This window comes from Hyperolius riggenbachi, chromosome 3, assembly GCF_040937935.1.
Source record: "Hyperolius riggenbachi isolate aHypRig1 chromosome 3, aHypRig1.pri, whole genome shotgun sequence".
In the NCBI taxonomy this organism is placed as follows: Eukaryota; Metazoa; Chordata; class Amphibia; order Anura; family Hyperoliidae; genus Hyperolius; species Hyperolius riggenbachi.
The window spans coordinates 371,289,013-371,311,515 of NC_090648.1; the positions used below are offsets into that span (position 1 = coordinate 371,289,013).

The 22,503-nt window shown below is 42.5% G+C and overlaps 1 protein-coding gene across 1 annotated transcript in view; it reads left to right on the plus strand.

Annotated features, from left to right (window-relative positions):
- The window catches only part of NSG2 (neuronal vesicle trafficking associated 2), a 131,927-nt gene extending 111,935 nt beyond the window's left edge, over nt 1-19,992 (plus strand). The window contains exon 5 of the mRNA XM_068277172.1: nt 18,629-19,992. Coding sequence (XP_068133273.1) covers nt 18,629-18,820 — 192 coding nt within the window. The 3' untranslated portion in view covers nt 18,821-19,992. The remainder of the gene's footprint in view (nt 1-18,628) is intronic.
- The last annotated feature ends 2,511 nt before the right edge of the window (nt 19,993-22,503 follow it).

Sequence of the window (22,503 nt, forward strand, 5' to 3'; positions counted from 1 at the left end):
CTTTTCACAGACAGACCTTCAGGGGGCGCTGTATGACTGATATTGTGGTGAAACCCCTCCCACAAGAAACTCTTGAGTACGTACTCCTGGCAGTTTTCTGTCTGTGAACCTTGCTGCTTTGTGGGAAATAGCTGTTTACAGCTGTTTCCAACGGCCAAAAAAGCATGCAGCAGCTACATCACCTGCCAACAATAAAAATGTCACCATGTAATAAATGTCAGAATGTAAATCAGGGATTTAAATGATTTTACAGTGGGCAAACAATGACTAAATCATTTATACATAATTATTGTAAAAATGAAGCACTTTTTTATTACATTATTCTCACTGGAGTTCCTCTTTAAGTCAGGCATGTGTATGAGCCGTAACATCTCAGGTCATGTGTAGCCTGTGAAGCAACATTTACTTTTCTAGATAGGCCAAATATTACATTTACAGTGTTTATTGATGTCAAGCGAAGCTTAGACTGGCAATTTATCACTCATTTAGAAACGGGCTGCTTAGAGTGAACAGTATTTTGCTGTGATGGGCTTGACACTTCACCCCAATTGCTTAGAACAGTACATTATTAAGTTCAGGCTGTAGAATATAAGGGACAGGCATTGGTGACGTAGATGCTGAGTGGTATAGATCAATATCTATGAAGCCAAGCACCATAAACTGACTGATTTAAAGTGAAATTCTACTCTCCCTAAAAATTGGCTATAAACACGTCAGTGCTGTCCATATGTTTTTGCAAAAAAGGCTAGGTTCACGCTACCATTAGGGGGAAAAAATGAAACACCATATCGACATTTACTGCATGTTCAGCTGCAATGACAGATACTTTTTGTTTTGTAGGAGTTACCATATTAAAAGTCTAACAACTTGCCAAAAGAGGTTGGATGCAGCGTCTGCCAGATCTGATATCAACTGCATATAGAGCACAAATGTGGGTGTGCACGCTGCCATAGAAATATAATTTTTATCTGTGGATCTCCTCACAATTGGAACAAACAGGAGACTTTGGTGTTTAATGATTGTGTGCTCTTGCCCTTAGGGTAGATTCACACTTAGGCCCCGTTCACACTTGCGTTTTGCCATGCAAACGGACTGGATCCTGATCGGATCCTGATCAGATCAGGACCTTATCCGGATCCGTGGGCAAAAAAATAGCGAAATTTTAAGAAAAAAATGTTGGGGTCAGTAGAAGGTGCTCCTGGTGCACCTGTAGAATCAGGTTCCTCCGCTGTAGGCCTCACCTCCACCTCCGACATTCTGTCAAACAGCTCCAGCACGTCTGTCACTGCTGCTCCACTCCAGACAAGCTTGGCCCATGTGTCCCCATCCGAAATGACCGCTTGGATACGCATAGGAAGTGGGGTAGAACGTCAGGTTTTTGTAGGCAGTGTGTTCTGTGCCTTCCTTTCCCCATTGGTTTCTGTGTTCCGGATGGTGCTGTCAGGCTCAGGTCCGGCTCCGGTCCGGGTGCGTGGGCCGCAGATCCGGACCCAAAGAATAGCGCATGTTGGAAAAGAGTCCGGAGTCCGGATCCGATCCGGCTCCGGTACGTACGGAACGGACGCGTGTGAACGTCCGCATAGACTTTACATTGCTATGTGGAACGTACGTTCCGTTTGTACAGTATGCGGTCCGGATCAGATCCGGAAAATCCGGAAAGCGAACGCTAATGTGAACCGGGCCTAACAAATGAAAAAAATTAATGCCTGGTGACACTGTTTTGACATTTGCCATGCATTCAAGTGCAATGCCATTATTCGCCACTGGGTGCCAGAAGGAACCTTTGGAATGTTGTCTGACTGACACCACAGCTGGTTGGTTGGTTGGTTGGTTGGGTGGGTGGATGAGTGAGGTTTTTTTTTCTTTTTTTTAAAGAACTTTTCCCTCAGATGACACTGGGTTGATCTAGATTGCTCTGCGGCCACCCAATCACCACTATGGACTGCAATAAATGCCACTGCTCACTTAGAATTATTGCTACTACTGTCCACCTCCACGGTTTCCATGTAGCACAGAACCAGGGTGGCTGAAGTAGATTACAAAATGAACGTTCATGCTTTCTCTTTCACATTTACTGCAACCACCAGAAAGTGCTCATTTGCACTCCGTGATGCCAGTATAAATGCAAACCTTGCAGCCCCTCTTTGTTTGTAGGAGTTGCTGGACTGTGGCCATACAATGTAATTTGGTAGTCCTAATTTTCACCACTGGCAGAGGAGGTGTCTTTAGTGTCTCTAAAGAGGACCTATCACAGTATCTACTGTCACATGTAAGCACTTTGTGACAGGAGGAATAAAAAATATAAAGCCTCGGAAATGATAAAATAAAATCTTCAATCAAAATTAAACTGCCCCTAACTGCCCGTACTGCACACACATGCATACAAACATGCACAATTGAAATTCATGCACACATGCGCAGTCATCAGAAACTTCATGAAATGCTAAATGTATCCGATTGTATCCGTACATGTGACAGATATTTCAAATCATTTTAAGGCTGTGATTTTAAAATGTTAAACAAAGTTAACACTTTAAGTGTTAACTTTATTTACCTGTATTCATCTTTTCTTTTTCTTTCTCTTTTTTAACCATTACTAGTGTGCACAGGTTTATGTACACTTATTTTTTTTAGTCATTATATAAGCTTAGTTTCATAATATAAATTAAATGGAGATATTGAAGAGTTTGTTTTTATAAGCACCAGTTTAGCACACAATTTATAGTATTTTCAATGAAAATATAACATTTCTTAATATTAGTGACATGATCATGTGATGCACTGAATTGACAATTCTGTAATTTCTACAGGCTCCCTGTTTTTAGAAATTATATAGGTTAGGGAGTCTGTAATGACCTTTCATTTTTAATTTGGGCTTTTTAGTACATGCAAAAAATTTTACAACTAGCTTGACCACCAGAGGCGGAATTTGGGAGTAAAAGCTTGGCAGCAAAAAGTTAATAAGTTCTATTTATTCTATAACAGATTGTCTATATATTACTAACTTTGGTGATTGGGCTTTTTGTGAAAATGTAGATAATCGATATGGTGGGGAGTAAGGGGTCTTGAAGGTTGTAAGTCTCAGTTTTAGTGATGGGTTAACTTCTTGTGGTGTTGTTTACTAGGCGAATCTGGTGGGTGGACTTGTAGCATTGTTTTTCCACATGCAAATCTTGACAGTACCTGTAGAACTGAACCACAAGCGTTACCACATCACTAATGCTGCCTGAGCCTCCCCGTCCCCTGCCTTTTATACCCCCTCGCTCACCACCTTGCATGGGAGCCGGGCTAGGAAGCATAGAGAGTAAGAAGCATAGAGATCCGGGCAGGTAGGCTGGATGAACAGTGTGAAGTAATACAGCTAGCTGGCTATAACGCTATGCTTCTGCTTCCATGGCATTATGTCAGCCTTGCTCCCCTGCAGGGTGAACGAATGGGCATACCAACCATGGGAAGTGGGAGAGAGGAGTTGGCCAGAATGGTGCGAACCTGAAGCATTGTGGCTCAGCTGGTAAATGGCAAACCCATCATTGAGCATTCAGAGACAGGTGGGTTTGAGAACCCATGAATCCTGATGCAAGCATGAGTTTGAGAGACATGTTTGTGCAGCGAACCCGCCAGCACTACTCCGTTTAGTTGAGCTTTGCTAACAGTCTACAGATCTACCATATATTCCAGCGTATAAGATGACCAGGAGTTTATAACAACCACCCAACTTTTTCAGTTAAAATATAGAATTTGGGATATACTCACCATATAAGACTACCCCTCTTCCAACGCACTCCAAATAAAAATGTAAAAAACATCAAATACTGGTGCTATGCATGAACAGATACTGGTGCTGTACTGTATGTGGTACCCAGTATATAAAAGTATAGGTAATTGAATGGTTGGATTGGTCAACTTTCCCTCTCCCTAAGTGGATTGGTCGACTCTCGTTGTCTACCTGTTTATCAGAGCGGTATGGAAGAATAGATTGCGCTGTGCCCATAAAACTCGCCTCTTTCACCTGTCTGGCCTGTCCTTGTATCCTATTTACCTCTTTCTCCGCCTCTCAGATCTTGCACATGTGCACCTGCGCTGCTTCACTACAGTCCTCAGGAGTGAGATCTGAGAGACGGTAACAGGATAGGGTGTCTCACACGGCATCAAAGACACCTGGCGTATAAGACAACCCCTGACTTTTCAGAGGATTTTCAAGAGTTAGAAAGCAGTCTTATACACCAGAATATACAGTACTTTTTCTCTAATACATTCCATTAACCTTTTACCTTACGCAGATTGGCAGAGAAATAGATGTAGATAGGAACAGAAACTACTGATACAGTTCATAATACATATAGCCTATTTATATAAAGAACAGCTGATCAGCTATTATCTTAACATTTCTTTCTTCTCCACTCTTTAAAATTAGTTTGCCCCTTTAAGAGCGAGTGATTTTTTTTTTTTTTTTAAAAGGCAATCTGATTTTATACAGAGGTGATTACCACTTCAATCACCAACCTTAATTGCTCTAAAGTTCCAATCAGAAACTTCATCCACTTGAATGGAAAAACTGATCAGCAGCCGTGATTGTTACTTTGCAGCAGCAGCAGAAGCAGCGCTGCACGGCCCATTGACTTCCATTGACCCTGTCTTCTTAAAGCGCCAGAGATGACAAACTTTGTGGATGGGTATTTGACACAACTCTACAGTCCTCCATTACAGCTTATAGGGATCCATATTTTTAGTTTCAAACAGATTTTGTTCAATAAAACAAAATCCAGATAGACATACAACGTCAGGTTATTCATACCAGTGTGAAATTATTCTATATAATATATATAACACAAATTGTAGTCTGCTTAAATTAACATAGTCTGGTACGAACAGATGTAAAACAAAATCAGAAACAATTGGGAAAATCTCCAAAATATCAATACAGTCAGAAATTATAGTATCATTATTTGCATTCTACAATAGTATATAGAATAGAAAAACATGAACTTAGCATTAGTGTAGATTTTAACTCCACTTCCCATAAGGTTTTATTTTCTGTATATCAGCGTGGGGCGTGTGCTGTTTTATGCTGTCTGGGACAGGCCAAGTGATGTCACATCAGCGTGCGCTGCGCACGCAACGTCTGACGTCGGCCACCCCGCCCGCCCGCCCGCCAGTACACAGCAAGGGGGACAGCGCCGCAGTGCAGACTCAGGCTGGGCTGGCCTGGGTCAAAAAAATTAAAAAAGCAGAGCAAAAAAAAAACAAACAAATAAAAAACAAAACAAAATCATCACCTGTTTTTTTAGGGGGTGCTAATAGGGTGCTTGGACAAATTTAGGGGGTGCTTCAGCACCCCAAAGCACCCCCCTGGCGCCATCCCTGCCCAGAAGCTAAAATATATGAACTATTGACCTTTTTAATCTATTCCATGCTCTCAGAAGCTATTCTCTACCAGAAAAAAATAAGCTGTCCTCTTACAAGAAAGAGTTTCATGGCTATGCTGTAGTCCAACTCGGTCCCGACTGGAGGGAAACTGTTACTTGCATCAAACCCAAATGTTTAAAGGGAACCATAGCTGAAAATAATAAAGATTCTATACATACCTGGGGCTTCCTCCAGCTCCATAGGCGCTGATCGATCCCACGCCGCCATCCTCCTCTGCTCGCAGCTACGAGAACCGGCTCCGCGCTGTTCCGTCAGTCGGAGCCAGTCTAGCGTAGCAGAAGTGCGCCGCTTGCGTATCTCTGCCGCAGTGTATGGAGAGATACGTAGAGGGCGCACTTCTCCAGCGTAGCCTGGCTCCGATGACGTCACTGACGGGAGCCGGTTCTCGTAGATGCAGACAGTGGTGGACTGCGGCGAGGGATCGATCAGCGCGTATGGGGCTGGAGGAAGCCCCAGGTATGTATAAAAGCTTTTTCATTTTTTCAGCTAGGGAACATCTCTGGTTCCCTTTAACTGTTTGTGGTAGAAAAAGAAGAAATGGGACACCGCTTAGTTATTTGTATGCTTGGCTGTACATACACATTGTCTATCTCATCATGTCACCTCGGGTACCCTTGGGGGTGGGTTCTAAGAATCCAATTAGCATACAGAGGCTGGGTCTGCATATAATGCCCAGCCTCTGTTGCTATACTGTTTGCCCCAGTCTCCTCCCTGCACTCTACTGTATGCCCATAAATCAATCGCCGTGCTGGCGACATGCAGCGTGTCGCCAGCTGGCTGTTTACATCTGAAGTGACAGTCTCCGCCGTTCCCCCGCCTCCCCCATAGCACCGCTACCCGCCTGCGTCCCTTCCCTCCCCGCTGATTGGAGGGAAGGGACGCAGGCGGGAAGTGGCGATATCGGAGGCGGGGGAGCGGCAGAGACTGACACTTCAGATGTAAACAGCCGGCTGGCAACACGCTGCATGTCGCCATCGATTGATTTATGGGCGTACAGCAGAGCGCAGGGGGGAGACTGGGACAAACAGTACAGCTTTACAAATAAACCCCATAGACATCACAAGATGGTGGGATGTGCAGACCATGTTCAAAGCGTCCGATCTGCCAGTCCTGCTACAGAGAGGAATGTTTGCTTCAGCCTAGCATCCCTCTTTCTTTATGGAGAAAAAAAGGGGGGTCATGGACGGTAGATCACCATTGCCTCTGTAATGGGGAAAGTAGAAACCTGCCAAGTATTTGCAGTGATTTTTTCCCAGAACAGGACTTGGCCGGTGGTGTCTGCATGGAATCTTCAGCCATATTTGCTCATTCTGGTTACAATAGCCCAGAGGAGACAATAACTATCTAATATCTGTAGGTTTGCCATCATTAGGGATGTACAGAAAATTCTCCTAACCTGGCTGCAAACTAACCTGGCTGTCAATCTTTGCTTACTCAGGAAATGAAAGAAGTTCTAGCAACTAAACTAGTAACTGTCTATTATCTGACAGGAAACGTATAAACAGTGCTACAAGCTAGGGGATTGGCAGCTAGTGGCTTTAATTTGCTAGTACAGTTTCCCCGGCCTGAGTTAGTCAAGATGTGGATGCTAGGAAAATGCTCTGCTTATTCCTAAATTAGGTCGTAAAATAAGACAGCTAAAAGTGAAAAAAGGATGAAATATAAAGAGTAAAAATAAAATTCAGAAGTCGCTGAAGAGATGGATAGAATGGAAATATGTATCTTCAATGAGCATTCTTGGAAATAAAGCAGTGAAGAGGCTCATTAAGAAATACACTTGAAATCAATAATGTATGCTAGTAATGTGATATAATTGCATGTATTGCCAGCCAAGAAATAATGTAGCATTCGGAACTGTATTCAGAATCTCTAGTGCACAGATATGAAAATATTGATCCCATACTGTTCTGATCATTACTGGCTTTTTCTAGTCCATCTCATGTTTGCATCCGTTTGCCTAAAACATGTAATGAAATAGGGAAAGCAGAGTAGTTCTCATTGATTTCCTATACGACACTCATGTTTAACACTGATTTTGCCATAGAAACCAGCAAATAGCCCATCTTTAAAATAGATTTAATTCTCTTCTCTTCTTTTTCAAAGGATAAATGAAATGAGAAAAATGTGGAGGCTGCCATATTTATTTCCTTTTAAACAGTACCAGTTGCCTGGCAGCCCTGATGATCTATGTGGCTGCAGTAGTGTCTGAATCACAACAGAAACAAGCATGCAGCTAATCTTGTCAGATCTGACAATAATGTCTAAACAAGCATGCAGCATATCAGGTGTTTCTGAGTCTGTGGCTAAAAGTGTTTAAAGTAGAGGATCAGCAGGATAGCAAGGCAACTAATATTCTTTAAAAGGGAATAAATATCAGAGTAGATAAAAAGTAGATAAAAATGGCGCAGAACAAGCGCCTATAAAAATGGCGCCGCCACAGGCGGCAATAGTACAAGTCATAATTAGTAGCAAGAAGGTTAAATTATGGGGCCCGATAAATAGCAGGCGTCAAGTGCCAACTATTTTTCGGGTACCCTAATTTAATCTCCTTGCCACAGATTGCGTCTTGTGCTATGGCAGCAGGCGTTGAGCGGTCAGGTTTAGGCATAGGTAGAGGGAGAGCAGGCAGAGTAGTAGTAGTAGTAGTGTGAGAGCAGGCAGAGGGGTTTGTATACATTACCTGCTCCTGGACGATCGCTTCCCCTCTCCACTTCCTTGTTAATTTGAATGAGTCCGGCAGCCAGCCAATCACCATGCGGCTTCAGTCTGCAAACTAAACAGGAAGTGGAGAGGAGATGTGATCGCTGAGACCAGGTAATGCATAAGTGATGCCGCTAATGACATCTTATTACTAAAGTTATTTAACATTTTAGAACATTTCAGAAACGTTTAACTGTAGTAGCAAGATGCTATTATCAGCTAACCCCCTTGCCAGTTTTGTGCAGCGCCTCTTTTGAATGTACCCATAAATATGACAGCCTCCATATCCCTCGCTTTACAGTTCTTTAATATTACACTAAGGATATTGTATTTTATATTACTCATGGTGACTTCTCTCTAGTATACGGAGTAAAATGTATGTAAAAAAAAAAAAACGAAAGAAAGAAAAAAAAAAATAATGGCAGACAAATAGGATATATTGATTTATTTGTAAAACAGAAATTTGCTTTCTTAAGACAGAAGGTATTTGTAATTATTATGAGCTTTCAGGGACAACCAAGGTTGGTTCACCATGAGCTTGCTTGCCAATTTGTAACTTTGGGTATTTCAAGTCGTACCCCATAGAGCCATATTATTTAGCAGTGATGCATTGTGGGAGACATATGCTTACTCCAACGTGAATATTCGCAAATACCTTCGGTTTTAAGATGGCAAATTTTGTGTTTTGCCTCACGTTTTAATAAGAGGGCATTTTGGTTCATATCAGTAGGAGTAAGACCACATGCTGGAAACAAATTAAATGACTATGCACTGACATTAGTTGTTAGCTCAAGTCATGATCCTATGGCTCTCTGAGCTTTTGTCCCCTGGGACCAAGTTTGCTTGGCGGATTATAGATCTACCAGTAGAGATGGTAGAACATGTTTGCCAGGGAATAGCGCCTGGTGAATAACAACTGTTTTCCCATTCGCGTTTAACGTGAATTTTCATGTAAAAATGTTGCGTTTGCATTTAACATTGAAGTCAGTGGCCACAAACTTAAGTGGTTAATAGCAAAGCATCCATACATGCTACAACCACCAAATTTGCAGGTTATGTTAAGAAGACATGTGGGAACAAGGCAATTAAAAAAAAAAACATCAGGGTGCTGTGGCTGCTCTAGGTGTGGGCAGGGCCGGCCCTAGACTTTTTGCCGCCTGAGGCAAATTTAGGAGAAAATTGCTGCCGCCCCCAGACCCCCCCCCCCCGCCCGTGGGGGCTGGCCGCCGAGCCGGAGGGGTAGTGGGCAGGTCGGGGGTATTGGGCCTAGTGGTGGTGGTGGGTCGGACCCCCCCCCCTCCCTCACCTGGGTCCCCCGATCCGCGCTCCCCTCCAGCTGTAATTTGGAAGCAGCCGCTTGCAGATCGTAAGAGGCACAGGCGGGGAGGACTCACCTTATCCGCGTTCCATCGTGCGCTCCACTGACGTCACTGCCTGCATCGCCGTCCACTTACTATACAGTGGGCGGCGATGCAGGAAGTGACGTCAGTGGAGCGCTCGCTGGAACGTGGAAAAGGTGAGTCCTCCCCGCCCGTTGCCTCTTACGATCTGCAAGCGGCTGCTTTCAAATTACAGCTGGAGGGGAGCGCAGATTGGGTGACCCAGGCAAGGGAGGGGGGGTCCGACCCCCCTCCCCACCGCTAGGCCCAATACCCCCGACCTGCCCGCTACCCCTCCGGCTCGGCGGCCGGCCTCCCCGGGCGGGTGCCGCCCCTATAAGTTTGCCGCCTGAGGCAAATGTTTCACCCCGCCTCATGAGCAGGCCGGCCCTGGGTGTGGGTGGGCAGAGAGGACAGCAAGAGCCGACAGCAGCAGTGCCTGGGACGGGGCTCTAGCTATACTGAGTATAGCTCAGGGTTCAGAGTCCCACGCAGACCAGTCTCTGCATTCTGGCTATCCCGACCTGCATGGGGACAAGGCGTTAAAGAGGCTTATGTCATTTTTTTTATTTAACTTTTTTTTTCCATGAAAATCTTTTTATTAGTTTTAAAACATATATATGCAGTGTCTACGATTAACAGATTATTTATCTGAAAGATAACATTTTACAACCTTGTTACATAGGCATTAAGAAACTTATACATTATGAAAAGCATCTCATCTTAGGAACATTTGTACAGTGGAATCCTTGATCTTTTTAGAACTTCACACACTTTTGCTCTAGGTAGCGAATTCCCTTAAGAGGTTAAAGCCAATTAAACCACACATGGTACCATTAACTGAGCCCATTAGGCTGATACCATGTACAACTGGTTTATACAATGTAGTGGTCGATATCAGGTGGCCTAAGGCCAATCGACAACTTGTCCTGAGATTGGTGTCAGGGAAAGTTGGGTTCTGGTAGCGATGAAACATGTTTGCCTAAGTTGTAACATAGACTTAAGTACTTTATTTATAGGTTTCTTGTAACTACGGCTATAAGGGTCTGTCTATAGGTTAAACAAGGGTTGGAAGCTCGAAAGCCTCGGGTAGACAATTAGATCAATAAGACATCTTAGTCTGGAACTAAGACTAAGCTACACTAAGACTAAAAACTAAAAACTAATCCACTATTTTCATTATATGCGTGTCCATGTCCTTCTGCATCTGGTGTACCGAGTTATGGATTAAGAAGCAACCAGTTTTCCGTGAGGGTGAAGTTAAGTTGTGCGTTGGGGATTCTACTCCTAATATTTTTTTCCATTGCGAAATTTCTATTGATTAGGGATATAAGCATTTGGGGTGATATCTGGTCAGCAGATTTCCAATTGGATAGGATGAGTGATAAAGTTGCCAATATGGTGTGGCAGATTGGAGGTTGGACTTGCTTTGGAAAGGACTCTATGCCTACCAAAAGTATTGCTAGTGCCGGCGAGATTTTAAAGTTTTGCAGGAAATTTTTTCTAATCAGATTTTCGGAATTATTCCAGACTTTTTGAATTATTGGGCATTCCCATAGCATGTGAGTAAGAGTTCCTACGTTTACATTGCAGTGCCAGCATATGGGGGAGAGGTCAGGGGAAAATGCCGCAATCTTTCGGGGGGTGTAGTGCCACTTGAATAGGATCTTGCGTGACATTTCCCAGTGGGAGTTGCATTTGGAGTATTTATTGATTAATTTAGTGGTTGTGATTAGTAGCTCAGGTGTGATATTGGTGTTGAGGTCATATGACCAGGTTGAGGCATATTTCTGGAGGGGGGAAAAGTGAGTCCTTATCAGCTCTCTGTACCAAAGGGAAATGCCACCCGAATATACTCCTATGAAGCTGAGCATAGTTAAAATCTTGCTGGGAAGCTGTGGTAGCGTAATGTGGCGGGTTTTTAATATGTTGTAGATTCTATGGTAGGTGAATAATTGTGATTCTGGCAGTTTAAAGGTTATCTGCAATGATTTGAAAGTCTTAAGTTTGTGGTTTTCATATAAATCATTTATTGAGTTAATGTTGGCCAGGATCCAACTTGAGAGGTCTAAATTAGAAGTGAAATGTTTTAAGGTCTCTATATGGATGCGAGGGGTGTGTGCGTTCTTCAGGTCTGGGGGGTGTTTGAGAAAGTACTCCCAAGCCTTTAACGCTGCTTGTATGGAAGGGTATGGAGAGGTTGGTGTAGGGGCTCCTAATAGGATTGCCATTAAAATCTGTTTCAGCGGTGAATTGAGTAAAGTTTTTTCTAGAGATACCCAGGGTTTGGGGGATTCATGTGACCACCAGTGTCTGAGCATGTCTAGATTTGTAGCGTAGTAATATGAGAGAATGCACGGTAGTCCTAAGCCGCCTTTGTTTTTTGGAAGTATCATTACTTCATAGGGAACCCGAACCTTTTTACCTTGCCAAATAAAATGGTTAATACATTTTTTAATGTCTAGGAGAAAGGATCTACTTAATGGTATATGTACGGTCCTGAAAAGGTACATTATCTTAGGGAGGATAAACATTTTTAGCGCTGCTATTCTGCCTGACCATGACAGCCAGTATTTTGATATTTCTGATGTTTCTTTTTTAATAGCCGCTAGTAATGGAATATAGTTGTGCTGGAATAATTCTACTGGGTTCTTTGTTATTTTAATTCCTAGGTAGGATATGTCTGCGGTAGCCCAAGGGAATTTATAGGACATTGATATGTTGGCTGCAACATGTGTAGGTAAGTGGAACCCCATTAGGAAGGACTTGTGTTGGTTTAATTTGTAATAAGAAGCTTTCGAAAAAAAGAGGAGGTCTTCTAGAAGTGCAGGTAACGAGTGTTCGGGGCTAGATAAGGTTAAAGCTACATCATCTGCGAACATATTGATTAGGTGATGAGTCTCGCCTATCTTAATGCCGGAGATAAGAGGGTTTGTGCGAATTTTTTGGGCGATAGTTTCCATTAATAATACAAAGATTATAGGAGAAAGGGGGCAACCCTGTCGGGTACCGTTTGAGATAGAGAAGGGTTTAGAGATAAAACCTGCTGCGTTGACTTTAGCTGATGGTGATGAATATAGTGCCATGATAGCAGTGGTAATCCCTCCTGAGAAACCAAATTTATGTAATGTCGCTTCTAGAAATTTCCAGTGAACTCTATCGAATGCCTTCTCCGCATCTAATGTAAGCATCACTGAAGGCATCCGATAGAGATCAATGAATTTGACTATGTTCAGCATTCGTCTAGTTCCATCCGAGGCCTGTCTTCCTCTTGTAAAACCTACTTGATCATGGGCTAGTAGATCGGGGGTATATATCATTAGACGGTTGGCAATAAGTTTGGCATAAAATTTTGTGTCGGCGTTTAGTAAAGATATTGGTCTGAAGTTGGCCGGGTCAGATTGGTCCTTTCCAGGCTTTGGTATTACCGTGATTATTGCTTCTAGATATTCTTGCGGTATTTTTACGCCGGTTGCGAAGGCATTGAAAAGGGAAGTGATATGTGGAGCTAATTGTTGTGCAAAGGTTAGTAGGTATTCGTTGGTGAAACCATCAGGTCCCGGGGTTTTGTTTCTTTTCAAAGATTTTGTCGCTTCTAGTACTTCTGCTATGGTAAAGGGCCTGTTTAAAGCCTCTAGCTGTTTAGAAGAAAGCTGGGGGAGGTTAATATCACAGAGGAAGTTTTCTATGATTTCACCAGTCGGTTGTGGGGTATTGGGGTCTTCTTTAAGATTGTATAATTTTGCGTAGTATTTACTAAAAAGATCTGCTATATGTTTAGGGTTAGTAATTTTAGCCTTGGAGGTGGGATCGATCATTGTTTGAATTCTGGTTTTGGCCTGTTTTTGGTGTACTAATTTCGCTAAATATTTGCCTGCTTTATTATGTTGCGAATAAGCTTGGAGATTTGATTTTTGGAGTAGGTAGTCATATTGTTGCGTTAGGTGGACACGCAAGGCCTCTCTCAGTTGGAACAGGGACCTAGTTAATTCTGGGGAGGGGTTTTGTTTGTGGAGCTTCTCTTTAACTCGAATATTAGCAAGAATATCTTCATAAGTCTTGGTCCTTTGTTTTTTGATAAAGGTACCTCTGCGAATGAGTAGTCCTCTGGTATAAGCCTTGTGAGCAGACCAAATCGTGGCTAAGCCAACTCCAGGAGTTATATTTATGTCAAAAAAGGCAGTGATATTTTGGGAAAGTTCTTCTTTAAAGGCTGGGTCAGTTAGTAAAGAATTATTTAATTTCCAATAAAAGGGTTTAGGCTCCTGGGGTCCTACTTTGATTGAGAGCTCAATGGGGGCATGGTCAGACCACGTTTTTGTACCTATGGAGGCTGTCAACACATCTTGTAGGAGAATTTTGTCAACCAGGAACATGTCAATTCTAGAGAATGTCCTATGCACCCCTGAGAAAAATGTATAGTCTTTCTCAGTTGTGTGTAGGATCCTCCATGGGTCAAAAAGTGAGTTCCATCTGAGTTGTTTATCAATTAGGATCAGTTTGCTGGGATCTTTTGTAGAGGAGTCTATTACAGCAGCGCACGCGTTAAAATCTCCTCCAATCAGGAGATGACCTTTTTTTATGGTTTGAAGACGGGAGCAAATTTTTTGTAAAAAGGCTCTTTGTCCTTGGTTGGGGCTATAAAGGTTTACTATGGTAAATAATTGGCTGTTAATAAAACCGATGAATATTATGTACCTTCCTTGAGGGTCTTGGATAATTGAGAGGGGTTCTGTTTTAACATCTCTGTGGAAGGCTAATAGAACTCCCCTTTTTTTTTTTGTGAAGGAGCTGTGATAGATTGTTGGGTATAGGGGGTTATGACATCTTGTGGTGTCAGCTGGAATTAAATGAGTTTCTTGTGCGAACACCACCTGGGGCAGTTTAGATTTAATTTCCTTCCAAAACATGAAGCGTTTAGCTGCTGAGTTGAGACCTCTTACATTTATCGATAAGAATTTTAGAGACATATTGGACTGATACTTTGCTGTAAAACAAGCTTAGTTTCTTTAGGATATACATAACAAATATGATCTGGTATATTAATAAGAACATACATTTCGGATGTAATATAGATACAGAAGAGAATATTGTTTCTAGTGGACTTTGATAACCAGACACTAACGTTACAAACAAACCATATTAACACTAAACTTGTAACTGGGGTAAGCCCAGTCATCCATATCAAATAGGTAACTGTGTGGTACAGTTCAGCATGCCACACTACTGAGTTTGGGGGTGAGAGAGACAACATCTTAGTGTTGTCAGGTATTTGACTGTGCTAGCGGTGTTCAGCTAGTAGGAAAAGTGGGCCATCTTCAGACAGGCCGTCAACGGTTAGGCTGTGATCGCCAGTCATGTGAAATCTTGGAGGGGCCCAGCTGATCAGCTGAGGGGTGAGCGATTTCCGGGATCTGGATCTTCAGTTGTCGAAACAGTTTGTTGCCGTTCTCTGATGAAGTTATAACATATTGCCTGTTGTTGTGTGAAAAAATTAATTTGGTGGGGAAACCCCATTTGTAGGGAATCTGTATCGCTTGTAGTGCTTTGGTGTATGGCTGGAGACTTCTCCGCAGTTGTAGTGTCATCGCAGAGAGATCCGAGTATAAATGGATATGCGAGTACTGGTCAGGAAAAGCGCCTTTTTTCCGCATAAATAACATCAGTTCATCTTTAGTAGTAAAGAATAAGAATCTAGCAATCACATCTCTAGGGGTGGACTTTGGTAAATGTGCCGGTTTTGGAAGACGGTGGGCTCGATCTATTGTTAGCTCTACTTCAGGTATATGTGGTAGGGCCGCTTTCACTAAGCCTTTTAAGTAAGCAGAAAGATCTTCTGGAGAAATCTGTTCATTAATTCCTCTGAATTTTAGGTTGTTACGCCTGCTTCTATCTTCTAAATCTGCAGCTTTGGACTTGAGCCACGATATATCAGAAGATTGAGTATCTGATGTGTCCACCATAGTATTGTGGGCTGTAGTGAGGTCAGCAATCTTATTCTCTGCTCTGTGCACTCTATTGCCCAGCAAGGAGAGGTCTTGGCGCAGATCTTTTGTCATATCTGCAATATCTGCTAAAAGTGCTGTTTTGAAGGTTAGAAGGATCTCTTTAATATAAGTTTGTGTGGCTGGGGTCTCAGTGGCAGGGAAAGCCTCTATTGGGAATGCTGCTGGGGCATGTCTGTGAGCTGCACGTGTGGGGTCTCCTGGGCCTACCTGGGAGCTTGACTCCGGGTCCTCCTCTCTGCGGGCCCTCGATTTGGCCGGACTGCTGGAGGGAGAGGTTGACTCTGGGGAGGAGGGGGAGCTGTGCTCCGCAGCGGTAGCCGTGTCCTGCTGTGGTATGTTGCCGGCGTCTGCCTGGGGACTGTCTCGCAGAGAAGTTGCAGTGTGTCCGACGCCATCTTGGAACGGCGGGTCTGAGCGCGGAGGAAAGAAGTCGGTCAGTTTTTGCGGTTTCTGACCGAGCTTCTTCCTCTTTTTGGATGCCTCCAGGTCCATAGGGCTCTCCTCCGTCATTGTGGGCTAGAGGGTGAAGACTGGACGGTCGCTTCGTGTTGCTTCAGGCCTGCTGGAACGGAGCTCAGTTAGGGCACGTCCGTCCTGGTCTCCGCGCTGGCCACGCCCCCTTTTTTATTTAACTTTTAATTGTGAAAAAAATAGGTATAGTTGCCAGGGATCCTTATACATCCATTTCGCGTCTATATAGCGATCCCTGGCCAAAATATTGCCCTTTCCACCGGGTTTCCAGGTGGTCATTACACACTGTGTACTGGCCATCTAGAAACCCCAGCATGAAATGTACTGCTCTTTCTTTTAATACACGGATATTTGTACTACCAATAAGTATCTGTTATTCAATTAAAAATAAACTTTTTTCTATCGTAACTTTAAAATCATTTAAAAAAAAAAAAAAAAAAAAAAAAGGCCCTCTTGTACCCACTGTTCTCCTTATCAAAACCCTGCAAATTTGACGATTCTAGCATATAGGGGCTTTGCTATTAATGTTAAAATTTGGCTGCTGTTGAAAGTTTTTTTTTTTAAATAACCAATAAAAAGTGTTTGTGTAAAATACATATTATTTTAGCTACTATTTTGCCATTGATTCCCCTCCACAATGCCACTGTCCAGATTCTTGGACACTTTTACACCTTTTTTAAAGAAATTGTGGCTGTGCAGAGATGCCCTGAATGTTTTACAAGTTCACCGGCCATTAAAGTCAATGGAGCTCACCATGAATGGTAAAATTTGCAATGTTCAGCCATCCCTATCTACCAGGCATGATTTGTCTCTCTACCCTTGCACCTGTCCATGGAGTTGAACAGGCATGATCAGCTGAGCCCAGCTGCTTGTCCATGTGCTGCTCTGCTGAGTTGGCTATCAGTATGTGCTTTGCAAATCCAACAACCATCTGATGGTTAAAGCGGACCTGAAGATTGTTTAAAAAAAAAAAAAGAGTTTCACTTATCTGGGACTTCTGCCAGCCCCCTGCAGCCGTCCGGTGCCCCCGCATACCTGGAACGATACTCCGATCCCCCGCCGTGGCTCACTTCCTCTTTCATCGGTCACTGTTCATTGTGCCGGAGCAGCCCTGGCTGCGTGCGTCCTCGTTTGCGCACCTGTCACCAGGAGTGTCCAATTCATATTTGAACATTTGTTTACATCTTTCAGTATGTGCGAGTTCCCCCCTTTAAAATTACCTGCTGTCGCATCAATCCACATAGGGGGCAAAGAAGACTGTCTATTCAAGCACTATTGGATTAAATCATTACTGTACAATTAAGTGACGCTAAAAGGATGTTCCTCTGAAATGCTCATCCAAAAAACTATAAAATGAGTTTGGAACAGACAGTATAAACACTTACAATTGCTTTTGAACTTTCATCAATAATTTAAGAATCTGATGAAAACAAATAGTATGTGTGATATCAGATTACAGGACTTCATCTGTTTGAAAAATGCACTAATTTCTGACACACTTTAAAGAGACACTGAAGCGGAAAAAAAATTATGATATTATGATTTGTATGTGTAGTACAGCTAAGAAATAAAACATTAAGATCAGATACATCAGTCTAATTGTTTCCAGTACAGGAAGAGTTAAAGGGACTCCGAGCTCAGAAAAAAAAGGAAAGTTGTACTCACCAGGGGCTTTTTCCAGCCCAGTGCTGGTCGGGAGGTCCCACGCCGGCGTCCTGGCTCCTCTTCTTCACCCCGCTCCGGAATGGCTGACAGGCCGCAGCCCGGGCGACACTCTCCCGAGTGTCGGGCTGCTCCTTCCGCATATGACGCGGATTACGTCACACGCCGGCCGCCTCGAGTCATCACGGCGGCCGGCGTGAAAGTACTGCGCATGCGCGCTTTGTTCGCGCATGCACAGTACTTTCACGCCGGCCGCCGTGATGACGCGAGGCGGCCGGCGTGTGACGTAATCCGCGTCATATGCGGAAGGAGCAGCCCGACACTCGGGAGAGTGTCGCCCGGGCTGCGGCCTGTCAGCCATTCCGGAGCGGGGTGAAGAAGAGGAGCCAGGACGCCGGGGTGGGACCTCCCGACCAGCACTGGGCTGGAAAAAGCCCCTGGTGAGTACACCTTTCCTTTTTTTTCTGAGCTCGGAGTCCCTTTAAGAAACTCCAGTTGTTATCTCTATGCAAACAAGCCATTAAGCTCTACGACTTTCAAAGTCATGGAGAGGGCTGTTATCTGACTTTTATTATCTCAACTGTAAGTGAACTAATTACTTTTTCTCTTCCAGAGGAGAGGTCATTAGTTCACAGACTGCTCTGAAAGAATCATTTTGAATGCTGAGTGTTGTGTAATCTGCACATATTATATAGAATGATGCAATGTTAGAAAAACACTGTATACCTGAAAATAAAAATATGAGAATATTTTCTTTGCTGCTAATCTTCTAGTAATTATTCATAGTACACAACCAATTCACTATATCATATTTTTTTTTTCGCTTCAGTGTCTCTTTAAAGAAGATAAGCCATTGCCTATTTCTGTTGCTTCATGTTTTGTTTTTTATTTATTGTTTTAGTTTTTTTTTTGTTTCCTTTTATTCGAGTTTCTGCTGTTTTTTTTTTAAATATTCACTTCTTTTTAATTTTGTAATTTCAGCATAAGAGATGCATACCATCGTCTTTAGATGCCTATTACTCCGCACAGGATTCCAACTCACGAGGAAGGTTCTACACTGTTATCAGCCACTACAGCATGGCTAAGCAGACAAGTTCTAGATCCGTCTCCCCTTGGCTCTCCTCGGGATCTGTTAATCATGAAACCAAGGCTAGCAAGTCTGAAGGTCACTAGAAGGTCAAGATGACAAGGGACTTCCCTGCTCCTGGAGTTCTAGGCATGGCTCAGATGAGGTGCTGCATTGAAGATGCAAAACTAAAAACAAACTTGCGGGGATCATTAATGAAGAGCAGAAAGAAGTTTCTTTTTTGTGCATTGTTATTGTTTATTTGTAACCAAGTCACATCCTTGTACAAAGGCATGTTCAGTGTTTATTGTTACCTTGCAATGTAAAAATAGTTAAAAAAAAAAAAGTGCAAATGTTTTTTTTTTACCATGCATTTGCCAAATTAAGTTTTCTGGAGTCACTGTTGATAGAAGATGCAGACATATGCAAGTGAATGTTTTGCTTTGTGCTCATGCATAATAGTTTTTCATTGTTCTTCGTAAAAAATGGCACAGCTGTATAACTTGTCAGGGAAAGCTTTACTCACTAGAGGGACAAAGTAGGACAACCTGTAAAGTGGTATGAGTTTCCAGTTACATACAGTATATAGACCTTCTGCTGGGTTCTATTCTCCTTGCTTCCTGTACTTCTGACACCCAGGGCAGTGCTGTATTTGGAATTAAGAGTGTGCAAACAGGAAGTTAAAGCCAAGGTTCTGGAACACTTTTCTTTTCATCTTATTGAAGTAATATATTTTATATTTTTATTGCATGTGAATATTTTTCAAAAAAAGGTTCTAGTGTTTGCAGTATAGAAATGTAAAACACTTACAGCTCATACACAAGCTCAACAAGTCTTTTAAATGCACAATTATCAAACAACTTTTGTTGTTGAAACAAACCATAAAAGTTGTTTGCTATAGTTCAAACAACTGATAAGACACTGCTCATGTCATTCCAACTGTTCGATTAACTTGAGCTGCGTCTTATCAGTTGTTGTTTGTTTGTTTTGGTTGTTTAATTGAACTTTTAAAAAAAAACTTTTGTTGAGCGTGTGTATGAGTCTTTAGAGCGGCATTTGATTATTTCTGGTCACCTCAGACTTGCAGTTGATGCTCACTTCCCACCTCCCCCCATGGCTTGGTCAGAACCCCACTCCCTGCAGCAACATGAGCAGGGGGAGGGGTCAGCTCATCTCCTCCATAAAACCATGCCTCTCAACTGACTTGTACCCATAACATTGTTTACTGCAAAAACTAAAACTATTTTTGAGAAATTATTAAATGCATAGAAAAAAAGAATCTAACATCACCAATAGTCCTTTAAAGGATACTTGTGCTTACAGATTTGTCGGGAAAAGTGTAAGTCTGGGGGTGAGATGTCCTCTAATATGGTCCTATTTGTCAAAGTCCATAGTATCGGAAGACCCAACTCTGCATTAAACCCACTCGTGACTTGCGCTAACAAGAGTTGATGGCACCGTTTTTATCTAAGTGGGCAGTTGTGGCAAACAACCAGGGTGAGCAGCGGTGGCAAACTCTGAAAGTAGATGGATAAATATTTATTATTGTAAGTACCGCTATCCATTAAACTAACAAAGGAGACATTGTTGTCACTGAAAAAGTAACTATAGGGCAATTCACAAGTAGGGAAGAGATGTACATATAAGGCATAGGCGGGCTCTAACCTTTCCCTACAATGTCCAAAAGTTTTAGTCACAGCTACATTTGAAAGCTAAACTTTCCATGGCAACCTAGTTGACTGTTGTCCTTTATATTTTAACACATTTGAGCAACAATAGCATATTATATCAGAGGTCTACAAGCTGTGGGGATTTCTAACTGACAGTCTGTTGTTTTCCATTGCAAGAGAAGAGGTAATTAAGTTTCCACTGTTCACATCCCACCTGAAATCATGAGATCTGTGTATATATAAATGTATGTGTGTGTGTGCGAGGAAAAGTATTTTAGTAGCAAAATCAGTTTTTGATCACCAATTCTCAACTGTGGCTGTATTTATATAATATGGAAGATAAAGCTTGCACTGATTTTTTGTGTTTCCTGTGGAAAACTCTGAATGACTAAATTTATCAACAAAAATGGAGAACAACTTGCAGAAAATGTAATGACAGCCAACTATACAAGGATACAAAATAAGTTGTTATGGATGCATACTGCCATCATTCTTAGGTTAGAGATAAAGCCTTTTTCCTAATACACCTACATCAAGCTCTGACTTCTGTTCTCTCCAGTAACAATAAAGAATGTAACTGTTGCTTCTTGCCATTCCTACAATAGGTAGAGATGTTTAACTCACATGTGACATAAGCAGGATCTTGAAAATGAATACATTTACAGCCAGTTCTGGGAAAATAATTATTTCAATACAGGTTTGGATAATGTAGAAAAGGGACAGAATGTCGTATGGGTTTTAATGCCGCTCCGTCTTGGCAGGAATCTCTTCACCAAGGATAGACACAGCAACAAGTCAAATATTTTTATAGAGTGGGGAGGAGTTAGAACCTTCTTCATATTTTTATAGCTGTCTTTCATTGCTTACTCCCAATATTACTAATGAAGCTATGTATGTTTGTGGTGGTCTTAGGTAAAGAAAGTATGTTTCCCATTGGGGCACAACCGTAAAAGTCAAAAAGAAGTTTCTAACTCCTTTCTGCAGTGTTCAAAATGGTGCATTCAAGTTTAAATGGTTTAAGGTTTAAACCATTGAACATGTAACATCAGTCCAGTAGAGAGTGTGTTTACATTAAAGGGGCCCATACACCTAACGATTTTCCCGCCGATATACAGCAGATTCGATCACTGTGATCGAATCTGCTGTGAAATCGTTGCGCAAACGCTAACAGAACAATCGATTTCCGTCTGAATTCAATCATTCCCATCGATTCCCGTCGATCCGTCCGTTCGTATGATTTCACTCGATCGCTGGCGGGTTGGGAGTGCGTCGATAGGGCGTTTGAATACCCGACGACCGACGCTAGCGGCAATACATTACCTGCTTTGGCCGGCGCATGTCCCTTGGTCTCTGCTGTCTCTTCTCCGTGCTCGGCTCCTCCAACTTCACTGAACTTCCTGTCCCGGCAGGAAGTTTAAACAGTAGAGCGCCCTGTACTGTTTAAACTTCCCTGGCAGGAAGTTCAGTGAAGCTGGAGGAGCCGAGCACGGACAAGGGACAGCAGAGACAGGGGACACGCGCCGGCCGAATCAGGTAATGTTTGCAGGGGGGCAGTGGCAGCAGTGGCAGCTTCACAGATTGTAAATCGATTTCAGCATGAAACCGATCACAATCTGTTTGCAGTAAAGGCAGCCATTCGATCCCTCTCTGTTCAGATTCGATCAGAGAGGGATCTATCTGTTGGTCGGATCTGATGGCAAATCGACCAGTGTATGGCTACCTTTAGAGAACTTTCAAAGCACATGCCCATTATCATCAACATCCATTCTGAGAATTGCTCATACATTTACAGCTCATTTGCTGTTAAACTTAATTTTCAAGATGAAATTAGACTGGTGGGAGCGCTTTCCTGTATATCAATCTAGATTTATTGGTATTTGTTGTGTAGAGTAGAAATAGACTTATTTTTTGCAGCAATGCAGTTTTTAGCTACAGTACTTAGGCTTCTCATATTTAATAGTGGGTCATATGAATATGAAGCACATTAGGCAAGACTAAACTTCCTCTTCCCTTAATGGAATCCGTATACATTGCATTCCCATGGGCCATAATTACATTCCATAATGGATCGTTATTGGAGGCCAAACATGACTCAATCAGATTGTATGCACTTGACGATT